This window comes from Drosophila miranda (assembly GCF_003369915.1).
Source record: "Drosophila miranda strain MSH22 chromosome Y unlocalized genomic scaffold, D.miranda_PacBio2.1 Contig_Y1_pilon, whole genome shotgun sequence".
Taxonomy (NCBI): Eukaryota; Metazoa; Arthropoda; class Insecta; order Diptera; family Drosophilidae; genus Drosophila; species Drosophila miranda.
In genome coordinates, this window is record NW_022881603.1 from 30,221,697 (window position 1) to 30,236,322 (window position 14,626).

The following is a 14,626-nucleotide window of genomic DNA, read 5'->3' on the forward strand; positions in this document are numbered from 1 at the left end:
ATAAAGATTACTTCTAATTCTGTGGTATTTTTTTTATATGCTTTTTATAATTTTGTTGTTGTCGGGACATAAGGGCTAAGAATATATCAAAGAATTCGTCCGTGAACAACCTTCATCATCAACAAGCAAGCAAGCACTGACGATAAGGGACAACACGAACGAACTTCGGCTCCCGACGAGACCACCTTGTATAATTGCATCATGGCACTGACGATAAGGGACAACACGAACGAACTTCGGCTCCCGACGAGACCACCTTGTATAATTGCATCATGACTAGAGCTGCAATTGTTTTTGTTGCTTGCACGAAAGATAGGGCCTGGTCGACCACTACGCTGCCCTACAAAATATATTTCACCATAATATTGATAAGCATTCCAGACCAGCCATCCCATCTAACAAAAGTTCAAAGTCATCACAACTCGACAAACACACAGCTGGCGAGGAAAGGGTACAATTAGATTTTACTTTCGTCTCAACAATACATTTAAATTTCTGAGCTCTAGGCGGAAGCATACACAGAAGACGCATATGGTGGAGGAGAAACATTAATTTTCAGTAGTTGTGCGGTTTGCTTTGTTGGCCCCTTTCTAAATTTGTACAATTTCCCCCACGCTGACGCAACTTAAGAGTAACGAAAATCTAAACTAAGAGCATAATGAGCGAACCGCTGACATTGGCAAACGATGCCAACATCGCCAAAAATGCTGCACTGCCGCTGCCCACAGTCGCCCAGAGATTTAACTCGGGAATGGATCTAGAGGTAAGGAGCAGCGAAGCGGAAGCCAAACAGAACAGGAAAATCCATGAGCTTGGGTGTCGATTTCTGTCCAACTGCGCAATAGACTCGTGTCTCGTGGGTTAAGTAATTCGGTATACCGCTGGGGATGGACTAGACAGGGGGCCAGCTCTCAGTTAGCATAACATTTACATTAATGTAGATAAAGTGCACTTAGATTAGCCAACATTTTAATATGATTTTCGTTTCTCTTTTAGGATCCGAAAAACAACAGTTTCTGGCTATGGAAATGGATATTTAACTGGACATCTAGCTCACCGATCATGTTGCGTACCGTGGAAAAGAAGATTCTTTCGTACTTGAAGCTGCCCTATCGTGGATTTTTCGTCGACATCGGTCCGGCTGTGGGAGATGCCGACAAGATCTGGACACTAAGCATGAACACACAGTCCAAGGAGGTGCCGCTGGTCCTGTTGCATGGCTTGGGGGCTGGCATAGCCCTATGGGTGATGAACCTAGATGCCTTTGCCAAGGGACGACCCGTCTATGCCATGGACATCCTCGGCTTTGGCCGCAGCTCTCGCCCCACCTTCGCCAAGGATACCCTTGTGTGTGAGAAACTGTTCGTCAAATCTGTGGAGGAGTGGCGGCGAGAGATGAACATCAACGACATGATCCTGCTGGGACACTCGATGGGTGGCTTCATAGCCTCCAGCTACGCTTTAAGCTATCAAGAGCGCGTCAAGCATCTGGTGCTGGCTGACCCATGGGGATTCCCCGAGAACCCCACAGACACCAACAACACCAAACAGATTCCCCTGTGGGTTAGGGCCATAGCCAGAGTGCTGACTCCGCTAAATCCGCTGTGGGCCCTGCGGGCAGCTGGACCCTTTGGCCAGTGGGTGGTGCAGAAGACGCGACCGGACATAATGCGCAAGTTCCAGACCACAATAGAGGAGGACATCAACCTGTTGCCCCAGTACATACATCAGTGCAACGCCCAACATCGCAGCGGCGAGTCGGCCTTCCACACCATGATGCAGTCCTTCGGCTGGGCCAAGCACCCGATGATCAACCGAATAAAGGATGTGCGCAGCGATATACCCATCACATTCATATACGAGTCCCGCTCCTGGATCGACTCCTCCTCGGGCGAGAAGATCAAGTCTCAGCGGGGCAGCAACATGGTGGACATCAAGATCGTAACTGGCGCCGGCCACCATTTGTATGCCGACAAGCCGGACGTGTTCAACCGCTATGTGAACAAACCTGTGATATGTACAAGGTGCAAGATAGCAAGCTAATCACCCATCTCCAGCTAATTCGAGAGTCGTCGGAGTCCGATGAGGAGCGTGAGCCAAGCCTGAGCACGGCCAAGACCGTTGAGATCCAACCCGAAATTGTGTCCGTCCCCTCCAGTGACGAAGTGGCGGCCCCAACGGCCACAGCGACGTCCGATGACGATCTGGCGACCAATATCAAGTCGAAATAAGAAGTTCAAGTCCCAGAAGCACGCTACCCTGCATCTACTACTTTAGTGTCTTTGCCTAGTATTAAACGGTCACGGTAAAGATTAATCCGAAGAGCACACACGCGTCACTTGTTTTCAGACCCGGTTACAGGAGCGGGTCGCGTTTAGAGACAAATTGAAACGGCGCGCGCCCTTAGTCTACGGGGCGTCATGAAATACCCCGCCATAAAACATCTTGGTATTGTATAGTCTTGTATAAAATACAACTTCAATAGTGTCACAGCCACCACCATTCTTCAAGTAATTTCTGTTTATCATGCACTCTAATCCTGGGCGATTATAGTGATTAATATTGAAGATGACTCAGTCTGCACAGTCGGCTTGGTTGATTCCCAGCAATATGTTATCGGCGGTTGCGTCTAAGCTTTCTATATGCCATTATATATTTCATTACATATGTACAAATATATAATATACGCACATACACATTCATGCATATTAATTGAGTGTAAACAAGCAGCGCACCGTGTTGCTCATCATGTATATAGTGTTTAAGTATTAAATACATATTATACAGGTTTAATAGAGTGTAAAGAACAGCGAATCGTGTTGCTAGATAAGTCTGTGCAATGTTAACAAACAAAGAAAAATCGTACATACTCAAACGTACAGCTCAAACGTTATCAAATTCCAACGAAAGCAAAAAAAAAAGTGTTGATAATTTTGCAGAAAGCTGATAGCCCGTTGGGACAATAACAACTTCGGAGCGAGGCAAACAAAGAAATAAGTTAATTTTTATTTCAGGAGTTCAATCGAAGAAAGTAAAGTCCCAATTGTGGGAGCTTAAAGTACACTTTAGTGTTCGAGTATAATGTATTTAATTGTTCACTTAGCATCTGCGAAGCCCACACGGTCATTGCCCATGTCGAACTCGGTGTAGTATTTGCCAATGAAGACATCACCCAGAATCCAGAGCGGGCCATTTGGTGGGGGGATGTCAATGCCCATGAAACCAGACAGACAAATTGTTTTGCCCATTTGGGCCACACGGAGAATATAGTCCTTGCCCTCCAGCTCAAAGGTCTTACCACCCAGCACGAACTTGATGACCGGCATTTTGGGGATCAGGTCGCAGGAAACGATATACTAGAATCAGATACAGACAGAGATCAGTACTTCCCTTGGGCACTGCATGCTGAAAGCTCACCTGTCCTCCAATAATGGGGGTGCCACCTATTTTCTGATTGATCGAGGTCGCCTCAGTCATTGGAGCGGCAATAAGAGAGGTGCCAGTGTCGGCAATTACTTGGCAGCCACCTTTGCACAGCTCCAGATCGCCAAGGGCGGCCGAGTCCATTTTGATTTGCCAGTACGCCTTGCGGGTGACAGGCAAGTAGGTGAAGTCTCCGGTGTAGTGCTTGGGATCGGAGCCTCCGAAAATGATTTCACCACCTTCAGGGCTAGCTGGATCGCGATTCAGGTAGAAGGAAAACACGGGTGACGAGATCAGGCCCTGTTCGTACATGGCGTAGAATGGTGGCTCGACCCCATCCACAGAGATCGAGCTGTAACCGAGTCCGAGAATACCGTCGAACTTGGCAGCGACAAACACCAGACCGGGCTCGCTCAGTGCCTCAGCAAATGTCTGACCCTTGATGTCCAGGCCACCCATCGAGAGTGTGTCGGTAGAAAGGTAGCCGGAAAGACTGCCCGATCCGTACTGGATGGCAAATGTGGTTCCGTTCTTGGCGTAGGTCGACGACTTGCTGGCATCATACTTGTTATGCATCAGACAGGCAATGTTGGTCAGATGACACTTCTTCGACGGCACCCATAGATTCGAAGAGCCGGTGTCGAAGACCACCCTGAAGCTTTGCGGAGGGGAGCCGATCGATATTGGTCCGTAATATTGGGCATCCATGTAGTTGGAGAGGGGCTCTGGTACATCGCCTCTTCCATATCTAATGCGCAATTGCTGCAGTTCTGTGCCCACATCGGCAAAATGTCTGCGGGCTGACTGGAATCTATTTAGCGGCACTCGCAGTAAACGTGAGTTGGAATCGGGCACAGCCAATGCCAGGCAAGCGACCAGCAGCAGTAGAACCTTCTGCATTTCGGCTGCTACGTATTGAAATATAAAATTGATTTTTAAAGCTGCACACCTCCACTGACACTGCAAAAACAACCGTTTTGTGCAGTTAATTAAATATTGCGGGGCAATGATTCAGCATCGAAAATGTGCTACATTTTACCTAAGTCGTGTGGTTAAAATATACTACAAAATAGCATAAATATTCCATTATATGCCAGAAATTGGATGAAATATACTTTAATATAGCACAAAATGGAGGGAATGTTCTCTAATATACCGCAAAATGAATGAAAAATACCCTTACAAGTAGCATAAATATACCAGCAATGTTGCTCATTTTTGGGTTCGATAACCCGGCGTTCAATTTAAATGCGTTAATCGGAAATACAAAATCTAAGGTACTTCGACTGAGAGAGTAATTGTAAGGATATCTTTCAATATACTGGAACCTTGAGCTTCAGACTCTCACTAACCTAAAGCCATGCTCTACTATGCACAGAATATCCATTCTTACCGAAAGAAACCACAAAGCACAAGACAGACTAGAACGAATAGTTGCAATCCTGGTACTTGATTAAAAAAGAATGTAATTGATTAGAACTAAGCATTAACATTATACATATGTATATTATCCAAAACCATACCTTTGACAAATGCATAAAGTGTGCATAGTGTAAGTTGTACAACAAGAGCCATTTGTTTAGAAGTAAGCAATTACGGCATTTCAACGTTCATAATTTTGACTGTTCTGCGTATAGTTTTCAAAATGCATTTCATTTGCCCAAATTACACAGTGGATATCGAGTGCAAGTCTTGTCCTTAGTACTTGTAACGATAAATGGCAACGCCAGCGACGCCAATCAATATAGAACCCATTAGATAGCCCAGAAGTTTCAGCTGCAAGCACACAAAAAAATAGAGTGGTTAAAGGCAGTTGTGTTAATTCTATTTTTGTGATTTAAGAACCTTGGAATTTTCCACGAGGGGTTGCTTTTGTCGGGCAGCAGTCTTTTGTTCCATTTTCTTGGCCTGGCCCAACATCTTCTGATACATTTCTTTTTCGTTGTGTTGATCGCGACGCGCCTTGATGAAAAGCCTGGCCAGATCTTGTTGAACTCCGCGATTTTCAGGCTCGAGAGTAGCCACCTTTTGGAACAACTTAATAGCACCCTGCGTGTCGTTCTTGCCTTCCAGTATCTGGAGGGGATTACACCAAAATATTTGGTCACACACTAAGAACAGGAATATAAACTATTGTACTTACTCTTCCCTTGCGATACAAGGCCTTTGGGTTATTCGGCTGACATCGCAAGACATTCTCCACAGACTTGAGGGCTGCGTCGAAGGCCGAAATTTTGATCTGAGTCATGGCCAGATTGTTATAGACAATCAAACGATCATCCAGAATGGCCTGCGTTTCACTGTTGGAGAGCTAGTCAAAGGGATCCTTTAGAGTTCACTATAGGACACGTCACTATTCGTTTCACTCACTTGCAAATCTTCTTTGTCAAATTCAGATTCCGGATCCCCATCACGTGTGTCCAAATAGTCGAGAGCTCGTCTGTACAAGTGAATGGCAGTATTATATTCCAACCGCTTGAAAAAGTAGTTGGCACGCTCTTTCTTTCGGGTTCTGGAAAGGGAAAGAGTTTCTTGTGATCATGTGCTATGGACAGGGAGCTGTGCTTTAACAAACCCATATTTGCGGATCACTTCAAAGGTCTTCAGATCGGCAAACTCTTCGTATTTGCTATCCAGCAGCTCTATTTCATAAGTAAGCTGTAAGGTAGACATGAAGCTAAATTTTCATGATTTGGCTAGCTTCACACTTACAAGTGCATTAGGTGGGACGATGAAGTCCCCGTCGTTGTCTTTTTTTAGCCCAAGCGTCCCGTAGCCAAATCTGGGATCCACAACCACTTCGGCGACTTCACCAACTTTAAGCATGGGCAGTATCATATCCAAGCCCTGGACCACCTCATAGTCGCCAACATGACACTGAAAGTTCTTTTCCTCCTCTACCACTTTGCCATCCTCGAGTTTGCCGTTAAAACTTATGGTGACCAGTTCACCGCGACTGGGAGTTTTGGCATCTTCCGGTGCCTTCTTGATGATGCGCTTTATCAGCTGCTTGTTGCCCAATATATCACATTCACTTTCACTCTCGGCCTCTTCTCCCTTATCCGTATCGCCGACAAGAGTCGTTGTTGCTGATGTTTCTTCAGTGGCTTCAAAGGCTGCCTCGGCTGTGGCCTTACGTAAATCCTTCGTGTCTTCGGCATTCGTCAGATCCTCGAAGGAGCTGCTGCTAGATTTCTCCGTGTCCATATTTTCCTAGAAGACGAAAGTGTGTTAAATATTGGAACATGGAACAAAGGGCACTGGGAAAAGCGTGGTTAACGTATGACTTGGCGGACGTCCACGGTCACTTGCACCTGACCGGCAACTTACGCTAATATGTGCTCTCTTAATTTTTGTGTTTTTAAATAAAATATTCGAAAATAAATTGGAAAAAATTCACATTACAGCAAAACGAAAAAAAGTTTACAATTTCACTGCATTTCACTGCTAGCTAGAGATGGGCAAAGTAGATATCTGCACAGTCAAATATCGGATAAATATTATATGTTGGCACAAATTTAAACTTTCTCCACTTTCACTGAGATTCAAACAAATTCTTAACTGGCTAGCAAGAGAATATTAACAAAATAAACTGAGTGGCATCTGAATAAATATACGCACATATTCTCCGCCTACTATCGATACCAGAACATCGATAGATCTGTTCGAGTGTAACCAGAGTGCGGAGAATCAAGTTCAATTTAAATTTCCGTTCACCGTTCATGAGCTTTCAACGGTTCGGTCGGTCCACGGCTTCAGCGCGGTTCGTGATATCGAGATAAAACTACAAATGAAAATAACGCGTACGCATGCCACATACGTATAACGATGTAAACAAAGAGACAGCATTTAAAAGGCGGTACAACGAGTGCATTTTACAGATACACACCCATGAGTGCGTATGTATGGATAAAGATACTGGCATACGAGTGCTTGTAGACAAAGTGAAATCAGACTTCGGGCAGTAACAATATTTTGCAACTGAACAACGACAGCCACTATTGTTTACCATTTGTGCGATTCGTTTAAGCGTATTTCTGTGTTGACTGTGAAATTAACACTTTCCTATTGGGCCCAGAGGGGCGACTGCGGCCTGCCTGTCGCTATTTGTCCGATCAAATAGTATCATATTTCCCCAATGTGGTAATGGCAAACACAGTGGCTGCAATAATGTTATGGATTACTTCCTTCTGTCAGCTAATGGGGCTTATCTTGAACTTGATAATCCCGCTGCATTCGAGCATAATTCGAGCAATGCACTCGATTAACTTCATGACACAATTGGCGGCATCAAGTTTCCCTGCGCTTCCTTGATTAGCCATTTTCGCTTTTATTCATTCGCGAATGCGCAATCATTTTCCTACGGTTCGTTCGGGTGAGTTGTGAGCTGTGTGCGAAATCCGTCGTCCAACCTGTTCCACCTGTATTTCGCATGGGGGCTGGGACTGGGATCGGAACCGGATCGGGCACTCGGGGACTTGGGGCTGGGCTCGCTTGACTTGGCGATGCTCGGGCTTTTCTTTACGTAACGCCGCTGGTCAACCTAGTTTCGGCTGTTATTTTCACTCTTTGCCGACTGCATTCGCCAGTCATCCATGTCCAGAGCCACAGAGTCGAGTGGCTCCTCCTCCAGCCGGCTCCTCCACTGGAAGACCAGCAGCAGCAGCAGCAGCAGCGTCGGCAACAGAAGCAGCACGTTTTTATTATCGCATTATTATTTCCCTTGCGGAATATTAATGGGCAAACCCAATACGAGTACTTTGAGGAAATGTAAATCCATAGTTCGTTGGCCAAGTAAACCTGTTCCTCCCCCAAGCCCCCATGCCACCAAGCCCACAGGCTCAGTGACACCCAAAACGGAAATCACTTTGTGCATAGCCAAGTGAATCACATCAATTACCTTAATAACAGAAATACTCGTTTCTGAATTCTATTCGGTTTAGTTAGAGGCATTTATTCATCGGATCTGTGCCAATTCTCGCGTGTAAAGTGCCAGATCACATTCAAAGAGCATTCAAAGTGAAATCAAATTGGAAAAGAAAAGAAACGAAAAGAAATACAATCAAGCAATCATGGGCAAGCAAACGTTTCGCCATATTTCGCCATTTGGAATGGTGATGGTCTCAAGTGTGTTCCTACTGACCTTTGTGGCGGAGACAAATGCCTATGGATTTGGACGTTGCCCGAACTATCCATCGATGCCAAAGTTCAATATGAGTCGTGTAAGTTCAACATCGTGCGGATCTCTAAAATCTGAATAATCTCAATAAAACAGTCGGTTGGAGAACTATGCATTCCATGAATGATAAATATATATAATATATATTCTGTAAATGATTTCGTTGAGACCACTTTCTGATGTAGGTCATTGTCCAATTAGTGAATTAAATATGCCACCCCATCATAGTTATTACCTAAGATCAAACCCTTTCCAATTCCTTTAATTTGTACTACCACTGTCCTTACAGCGCATTATTCGGCGAAGAGAGGGGGATACAAAAACAAATTTAAACCTGTCGCCTTTTCAATTAATTAGCACAAGGCGGCCGAAGACCTTTCTTCATTTTATGGATTGTGCATAAAGATGAACTTGAACCAATTTAAGGCCATCAAATCCGATCCATCCCCAATGTAAAAATGAAAACCAGTTTTACCATGATGGCCCGGCCTGGCCTGTCCGTCTGTCCGATGGTAAACAAGCCACTTACTTGTGTTTTTTGGAAAAAATAATAAAAGGAAGTAAATCCACAGCTTCCAATAAAAACGGCATTCATAGGCATGCCAAGGACAACAAAGTGAACTAATTGCAGAACCCCATTAGGAGGGGACCAGACGGGGACGGGGACCACCAGTGCCAATAGTGCCACTTCTGCTGTTGGGGTACAATCAATTTAGCAGCACGAATTAAATTGATTGAGCCTTGATTTGCATAAACGATAATCTCTCATAATTTGCTAGGCGAGAGCTCGCTCCGTCACCACATAATCATCCAATTGAGCTCTGGACGGGCGTAAATAAAACATCATTTGACATCATTAGCGACCGCCCCCCATTCACCCAGCTCTGAACTGCTGACCCAGGGGCAAAGACCTCGCCTCGTCATCCACAGATGCATCATAAAGCCGTCTCGACTGCTTCTTCGTGTGACTTTGAACTGCAAGAGGCCAAATGTCTGATGACGGTGCCGCCGCTACTCTTCTTTTTTAATCGTCAGCCATTAAAACCAGTTCCAACACAAAAATGTTTATGTTTTACGCATATTTTTGCTAAATGATGAATGCTACCGCGGAAGAAGGGGGGTGACTTGTTGTAGTAGTAACCCAGTTAACGCGAGAGAAACGCAGGTAAAGCGCGTGCCAGCACAAGAAAGGGCCCAACTTTCGGAACCACTCAGCTGCGATCTAATTAGTTCTGGTGTTATCCGAACGATAATTCTATACTACTCATAGTTATTTAATAAATGAATGAATGAGTACCTTGAGTAAACATTTCTTTGTTACCTGCATCCATTATACACCCATAGATGTTGAAAGTTTGCCTTAAAAGAAAAGACGTACAACGTTTTAACATATCTTAGATAATGCTGAAACAATAAAAAACTTATTTGCTTAATTTCAGGTTCTGGGCCATTGGTATGAGGTAGAACGTTCGTTTTACCTTCCAGAGATTGCTTCGGGCTGCACCACATTTCAGTTTGAGCCGTACAACAAGGGGGAGCAATCCAAGTTCCAAAATTTCAAGCTAGGGGTGGCCATCAAGAACATCAATCGTATGTGAGTAGAGCCAAACCGATCATAGATATTCAGCTTTATTAGCTAGTGTTATCCCCTGTAGAACTGGAAATCCGAATGTGAATATAGGCTACGCTACGCCCGAGAACAGCAGATCCTCCATCATGGATTTCAAAGTGAGACTTCCCTTTCGTTCGCTGCTTAAACACTTTCATTGTTATCATTAATGCTTACTTGGGTAGTTTACCACTCGATTCCCGAATGTGATTGCCCGTCTGTTGCCCGGCTCTGAAAAGTACCAAGTGCTCTATACGGACTATGAGAACTTTGCCATCCTTTGGTCCTGCGGCAGCATTGGCTCCCTGGGCCATTCCGATCAGATATGGATATTGGGGCGTGATCGCGACTTCAAAATCGACATACGCTCCAAAGTCTACGATGTGCTCAAGATCTCGCTAGATCCGGACAGACTAATCATCAGCAAAAACAAAAACTGCCCCGAGGTGCTCTGAAAAAACAGCTCCATGGGTCATCCCCATTTGTACATTTAGGTTCTCATTTGGTTAAGGAAAATATTGAATTTCATGCCTAATCATTTAGGCTCTGTGATATCGAGGAGTGTGAATCGGAGGCAAGGCGGTAGTCGTGAAATCCATCGTGACACGGCTGTGGAGCTGGAGGTGGACACGGCGGTGGACATGGTGGGGGACACGGCGGTGGATTCGGTGGCGGACGCGGCGGTGGATTCGGCGGTGGACGCGGCGGTGGATACGGCGGTGGATACGGCGGTGGACGCGGAGGTGGAGGGCGTGGTCGATACGGGAGAGGTGGAGGATACTATGGCTACGGCGGATATGGACGCTTTAGAGGCTATGGATACGGAGGCATTATACCTGTGCCTTTACCTATTCCCCTGCCGGTGGCCTACAGCGGATGGTACTACGACTACTACGGCTACTACACATGCTGAGGAGTAGTGCGGAGCTGGGTACGATTATGAGTGGGGTTTATTTATACAAATTTCATTCAACATTTTAGTTACAAATTCTGATTATGTAAATGTCCCAAGAAAGTTAGGCTGTAGACAGTTCTCTAAATATTTCATATTCGTTATTGTTTTGATGGTCTTTGGTGTGTGTGTGGTTCCTGTTGCACAATTCAGCACTTTGTATACATACTGAGTTGAGTTTTTTTGCGGAGTGCTTGGACTCTGGTAATCCTAGTAAAATCACATTAAAATGCAATCAACATACATATGGTTATATGGAAAACTTAGGACTACGGATATGAGTACGGCTACCATCCGAGTGGCTGACATGCATGATGCGTTCGTTGTGGCAAATTAAGTCGAGTAGAGACTAGACCCCAGTCAGAGAGGAGCCTTTTGATGAATATAACAAAATAGTACCAAGATTACGGAAGGCTGCGCGTGGAAGCATCCAAATTAGAGACATCAATTCCTTAGAGATATGGAATGGAACCTTGCAGGGTTCACAACTGTTTAACTTAACAGAAGCACAATCTGCCTGCCCCTCTTGTCTGGGATATCAGTATATCAACTATATATATCAGTGGTATATGTGTATAAAAGGGTGTTTCTTGTATATAATCGTTGTATTGCCTGCCCCGGAAGACTACGGACGAGCATTCTGATTACGATTTATGGATTACGGATTCATTGCAAACGTGTAAAACGCGACGGAGTTATTGCTGTTGCTCGGATTCGATTGATCTACATCCAGATTCCTTCACATGCTCTAGAGCATAGCCTTGCACTCGTTCTCTGCTATGCTGTGCTGGATGCAGTGGTTGATCTCGGCAAAGCCCGGTCGCTCGCTGGACTTGCGGTTCCAGCAGCGACGCATCAGGGCGTAGACGGAGAGCGGCGTGTTGTCCGGACAGCCGAGAACATTGCCCTCCTTGATGTACTTGATGACCTCCTCGTGGGTGAGCCCAAAGTACGGCTGCAGGGCGAAGGAGAAGATCTCCCAGAGCACGATGCCGTAGGCCCACACATCCGACTCCAGCGAGAACTTGTTGTACAGAATGCTCTCCAGCGGCATCCAGCGGATAGGTATGAAGTCGTTCTCGTCGCCCTTGTAGTAGTCCTGCAGATAGATCTTGTGCGATAGTCCGAAGTCGGCTATCTTCACCGTCATGTGCTCGTTGATCAGGCAGTTGCGAGTGGCCAGGTCGCGGTGTACGAACTTCCGCTCCGCCAGGTAGAGCATTCCCGATGCAATATCGGCGGCCATTTGCAGCAGGTGCTTCTCGTTCAGCTGCAGCCGGTCACGGGGTTGGGCCTGGTGGGTGGCAAAGGGTGAGCAGGCGCGCAGGAACTCGCTGAGATCTCCTGGTGCCATGTACTCGAAGAGCAGGCACATGGGCCGGCCCAGGGCGCACACACCCAGCAGCTTCACGATGTTCGGATGCTCAAATTCGGCCAGCAGGCAGGCTTCCCGCTCGAAATCCATTTGCATCTGATTGCTGGCATCGTCCTTGAGCATCTTGACGGCCACCAGGAGATCGTCCTGGCCGGGCACCAGACCCGGGGCCTTGGCCTGGAACACCCGACCGAAGGCCCCCTGTCCCAGGGAGCGCACGTACACAATATCGCCGCGTGGATACTCCAGCTTCTCCAGACGAGCATTCTGTTGGCTCTTGGTATCCTGAATGGCCACCGTGGTGAGGGTGACACAGTTGCTGTGGATGGTGGCCGTGCTGCGGATGGTGCCCCACTTGGCCAGTGTGTTGGTATTTGCTCCTCCTAGTGTCTCTCGACTGGTCGCCAAGTTGCCTCCGCCCTCACCGGCCCTCATCGAGGCATTGCAATCACCCCCGCCAGTGCCAGATCCTGGTCCAGTTCCTCCCGGCGGCTGGGAGTAGTCCTTGTGCTTGGACACCTTGTATATCAGCAATATCATCAGATGGAGGGCCACGATCCCAATGAAACCGACCCCCGCCAGCAGGAAAATCATTGAGGGGGTGAAGAACTTCTCCATCTTGATGGGCGTGTTCATGTCGTTGGCATTGGGATCCACATAGTCGGCTGGGAAGAAGTAAACAAAGATGAGCTCTTGTTGGAAGGAAAGAAACAGCTCGACTCACGGCATATGGGAAGGTCGCAGTGCTGCCAGCGCACGGATTCGTCCACCGTGTAACACCAGGGCTGCTCCTCCTCTCCACCCGCATTTCGGCAGTAGTTCTCGCCCTCCAGAAGCTGTGGAAACACCAGGGGTGGCTGGATGTGCTTGTGTGGATGCTGTGTGTCCCAGCGCTGGCAGGGAATTCCCGATTTGGTCACGTTCATAGTTCCTAGATAAAATCGGCCGTTGCCATTTCGGCAATCGTCTGTCAATGCAAGAAATTTTCATATTAGTTTAGGAGCGATCTCTCAGCGATGGGGGTAGGACCAACTCACAGCTAGCTTCCGACTCCTTGATCTCCGTGAGGCCTATGTACGAACAGTTCGGCCGCCGCATGGAGGTGTCGTAGTGCGGCAGAGCAGAGCAGTTGGGCAGACGGAAGGAGCCCCGACTCTTGATGAACATGTTGCGCTCCTTCTTCTCCTCGATGAGCACCCAATCGTTGTAGCAGAACTGCAGATGGGTGGCCTGGCAGTCCTCGAAGCAGAGCGGAGCCCTCACAGCTTGTCCGTCCTCCACATGGCAGTTGGGAAACGCATAGGCGCACAGCATTTTCTGGAGGGGATCGATCGAAAGGAATATATAAGACACCAACAGAGGGTGCGATCAGTGGGCTGCTCACCTCAGCCGCTTCGCGGCACAGACCGGTGAGGTCGCTAATCAGCTCGTCCCACAGCGCCGTTGTGGTCTGCTCATTCTTCCAGCCACCCGTTGGGTCGTCCAGGCTGTACCACACCTGGCCGACAATGTACTGCTTGCACACCTTTCCGTTGTAGGGAGCACAGTAGCCATTGTCCTCAGCCCGCTCCCTGTCGTGCTCGTGATGACGCTGATGCTGGTGGTGGCGCCGGGCTGGCTGCTCGATGGCGTTCATCGAGTTGGCGTGCACTGCACTGGTAAATAAGAACACGCACAGCCCCAAAGAAACCACAAAAACCAACAAACTCGGTATTTTCCTCATCCCCAAAGCTGGCCCCAAGCCCACACCCCCCACGCCACCCACTCCCACCCTCAACCGGGCAGCCATGGCTGCGTTTCTGTATATGCACGGCAGAAGCTTTGTTTTGCGGACACTTTCTAAACGAAATTGTCACTGGGATTACCAATTTCACTCATCTCACACAGCTCCAGGCGGATGCACTGGCTCTCCTGCTAATCTTTAGCCACTTTCTGGGAAAATTTGAGTGACGAAACCCGGGGAAATCAGTTTATTTTCGCAATGTTATTCTCCCGTCGACGACGCCTTTTCACCGAATACCACAAAAGTTGGCGACGACAGGCCAACGGACTGGGCCACGCACAGGGGTTCACAGGGGTGGTTTCTAC

The 14,626-nt window shown here is 47.1% G+C and overlaps 4 protein-coding genes and 1 pseudogene across 8 annotated transcripts; 2 read left to right on the forward strand and 3 right to left on the reverse strand.

Moving 5' to 3' along the window:
* The first annotated feature begins 506 nt into the window (after positions 1–506).
* Positions 507–3,049, forward strand: LOC117189439 (annotated as a pseudogene).
* Positions 3,050–3,068: 19 nt separating this feature from the next.
* LOC117189441 (lysosomal aspartic protease-like) lies at positions 3,069–4,425 on the reverse strand. The gene is made up of 2 exons (XM_033394556.1): positions 3,418–4,425; positions 3,069–3,356 (listed from the first exon to the last, which is right to left on the reverse strand). The coding sequence occupies exons 1-2, from the start codon at positions 4,321–4,323 to the stop codon at positions 3,096–3,098; spliced, it is 1,167 nt and encodes a 388-aa protein (XP_033250447.1). The 5' UTR covers positions 4,324–4,425; the 3' UTR covers positions 3,069–3,095.
* LOC117189440 (peptidyl-prolyl cis-trans isomerase FKBP8-like) lies at positions 4,327–6,989 on the reverse strand. Of its 3 annotated transcripts, none has more exons than XR_004473410.1 (8): positions 6,754–6,989; positions 6,136–6,636; positions 5,999–6,081; positions 5,794–5,935; positions 5,567–5,734; positions 5,269–5,499; positions 4,947–5,199; positions 4,327–4,865 (listed from the first exon to the last, which is right to left on the reverse strand). XR_004473410.1 is itself a non-coding variant. In XM_033394555.1 (7 exons), the coding sequence occupies exons 2-7, from the start codon at positions 6,628–6,630 to the stop codon at positions 5,122–5,124; spliced, it is 1,197 nt and encodes a 398-aa protein (XP_033250446.1). In that variant the 5' UTR covers positions 6,631–6,636; positions 6,754–6,989; the 3' UTR covers positions 4,867–5,121. The 3 variants fall into 3 exon arrangements, 1 of the variants encoding a protein (XP_033250446.1); XR_004473409.1 differs by having other exon boundaries at positions 4,327–4,871; XM_033394555.1 differs by lacking the exon at positions 4,327–4,865 and having other exon boundaries at positions 4,867–5,199.
* Positions 6,990–7,136: 147 nt separating this feature from the next.
* LOC117185715 (apolipoprotein D-like) lies at positions 7,137–10,809 on the forward strand. 3 transcript variants are annotated; one of them, XM_033394557.1, is made up of 5 exons: positions 7,137–7,798; positions 8,367–8,645; positions 10,042–10,196; positions 10,258–10,330; positions 10,397–10,809. In XM_033394557.1, the coding sequence occupies exons 2-5, from the start codon at positions 8,496–8,498 to the stop codon at positions 10,664–10,666; spliced, it is 648 nt and encodes a 215-aa protein (XP_033250448.1). In that variant the 5' UTR covers positions 7,137–7,798; positions 8,367–8,495; the 3' UTR covers positions 10,667–10,809. The 3 variants fall into 3 exon arrangements, with proteins under 3 accessions (XP_033250448.1, XP_033250450.1, XP_033250449.1); XM_033394559.1 differs by having other exon boundaries at positions 7,137–7,322; XM_033394558.1 differs by having other exon boundaries at positions 7,137–7,318.
* Positions 10,810–11,143: 334 nt separating this feature from the next.
* LOC108158965 (tyrosine-protein kinase transmembrane receptor Ror2) lies at positions 11,144–14,547 on the reverse strand. The gene is made up of 4 exons (XM_017291800.2): positions 13,923–14,547; positions 13,576–13,855; positions 13,263–13,505; positions 11,144–13,203 (listed from the first exon to the last, which is right to left on the reverse strand). Exons 1-4 carry the CDS (start codon positions 14,325–14,327, stop codon positions 11,912–11,914), a joined length of 2,220 nt encoding a protein of 739 aa, XP_017147289.2. The 5' UTR covers positions 14,328–14,547; the 3' UTR covers positions 11,144–11,911.
* Positions 14,548–14,626: the final 79 nt, after the last annotated feature.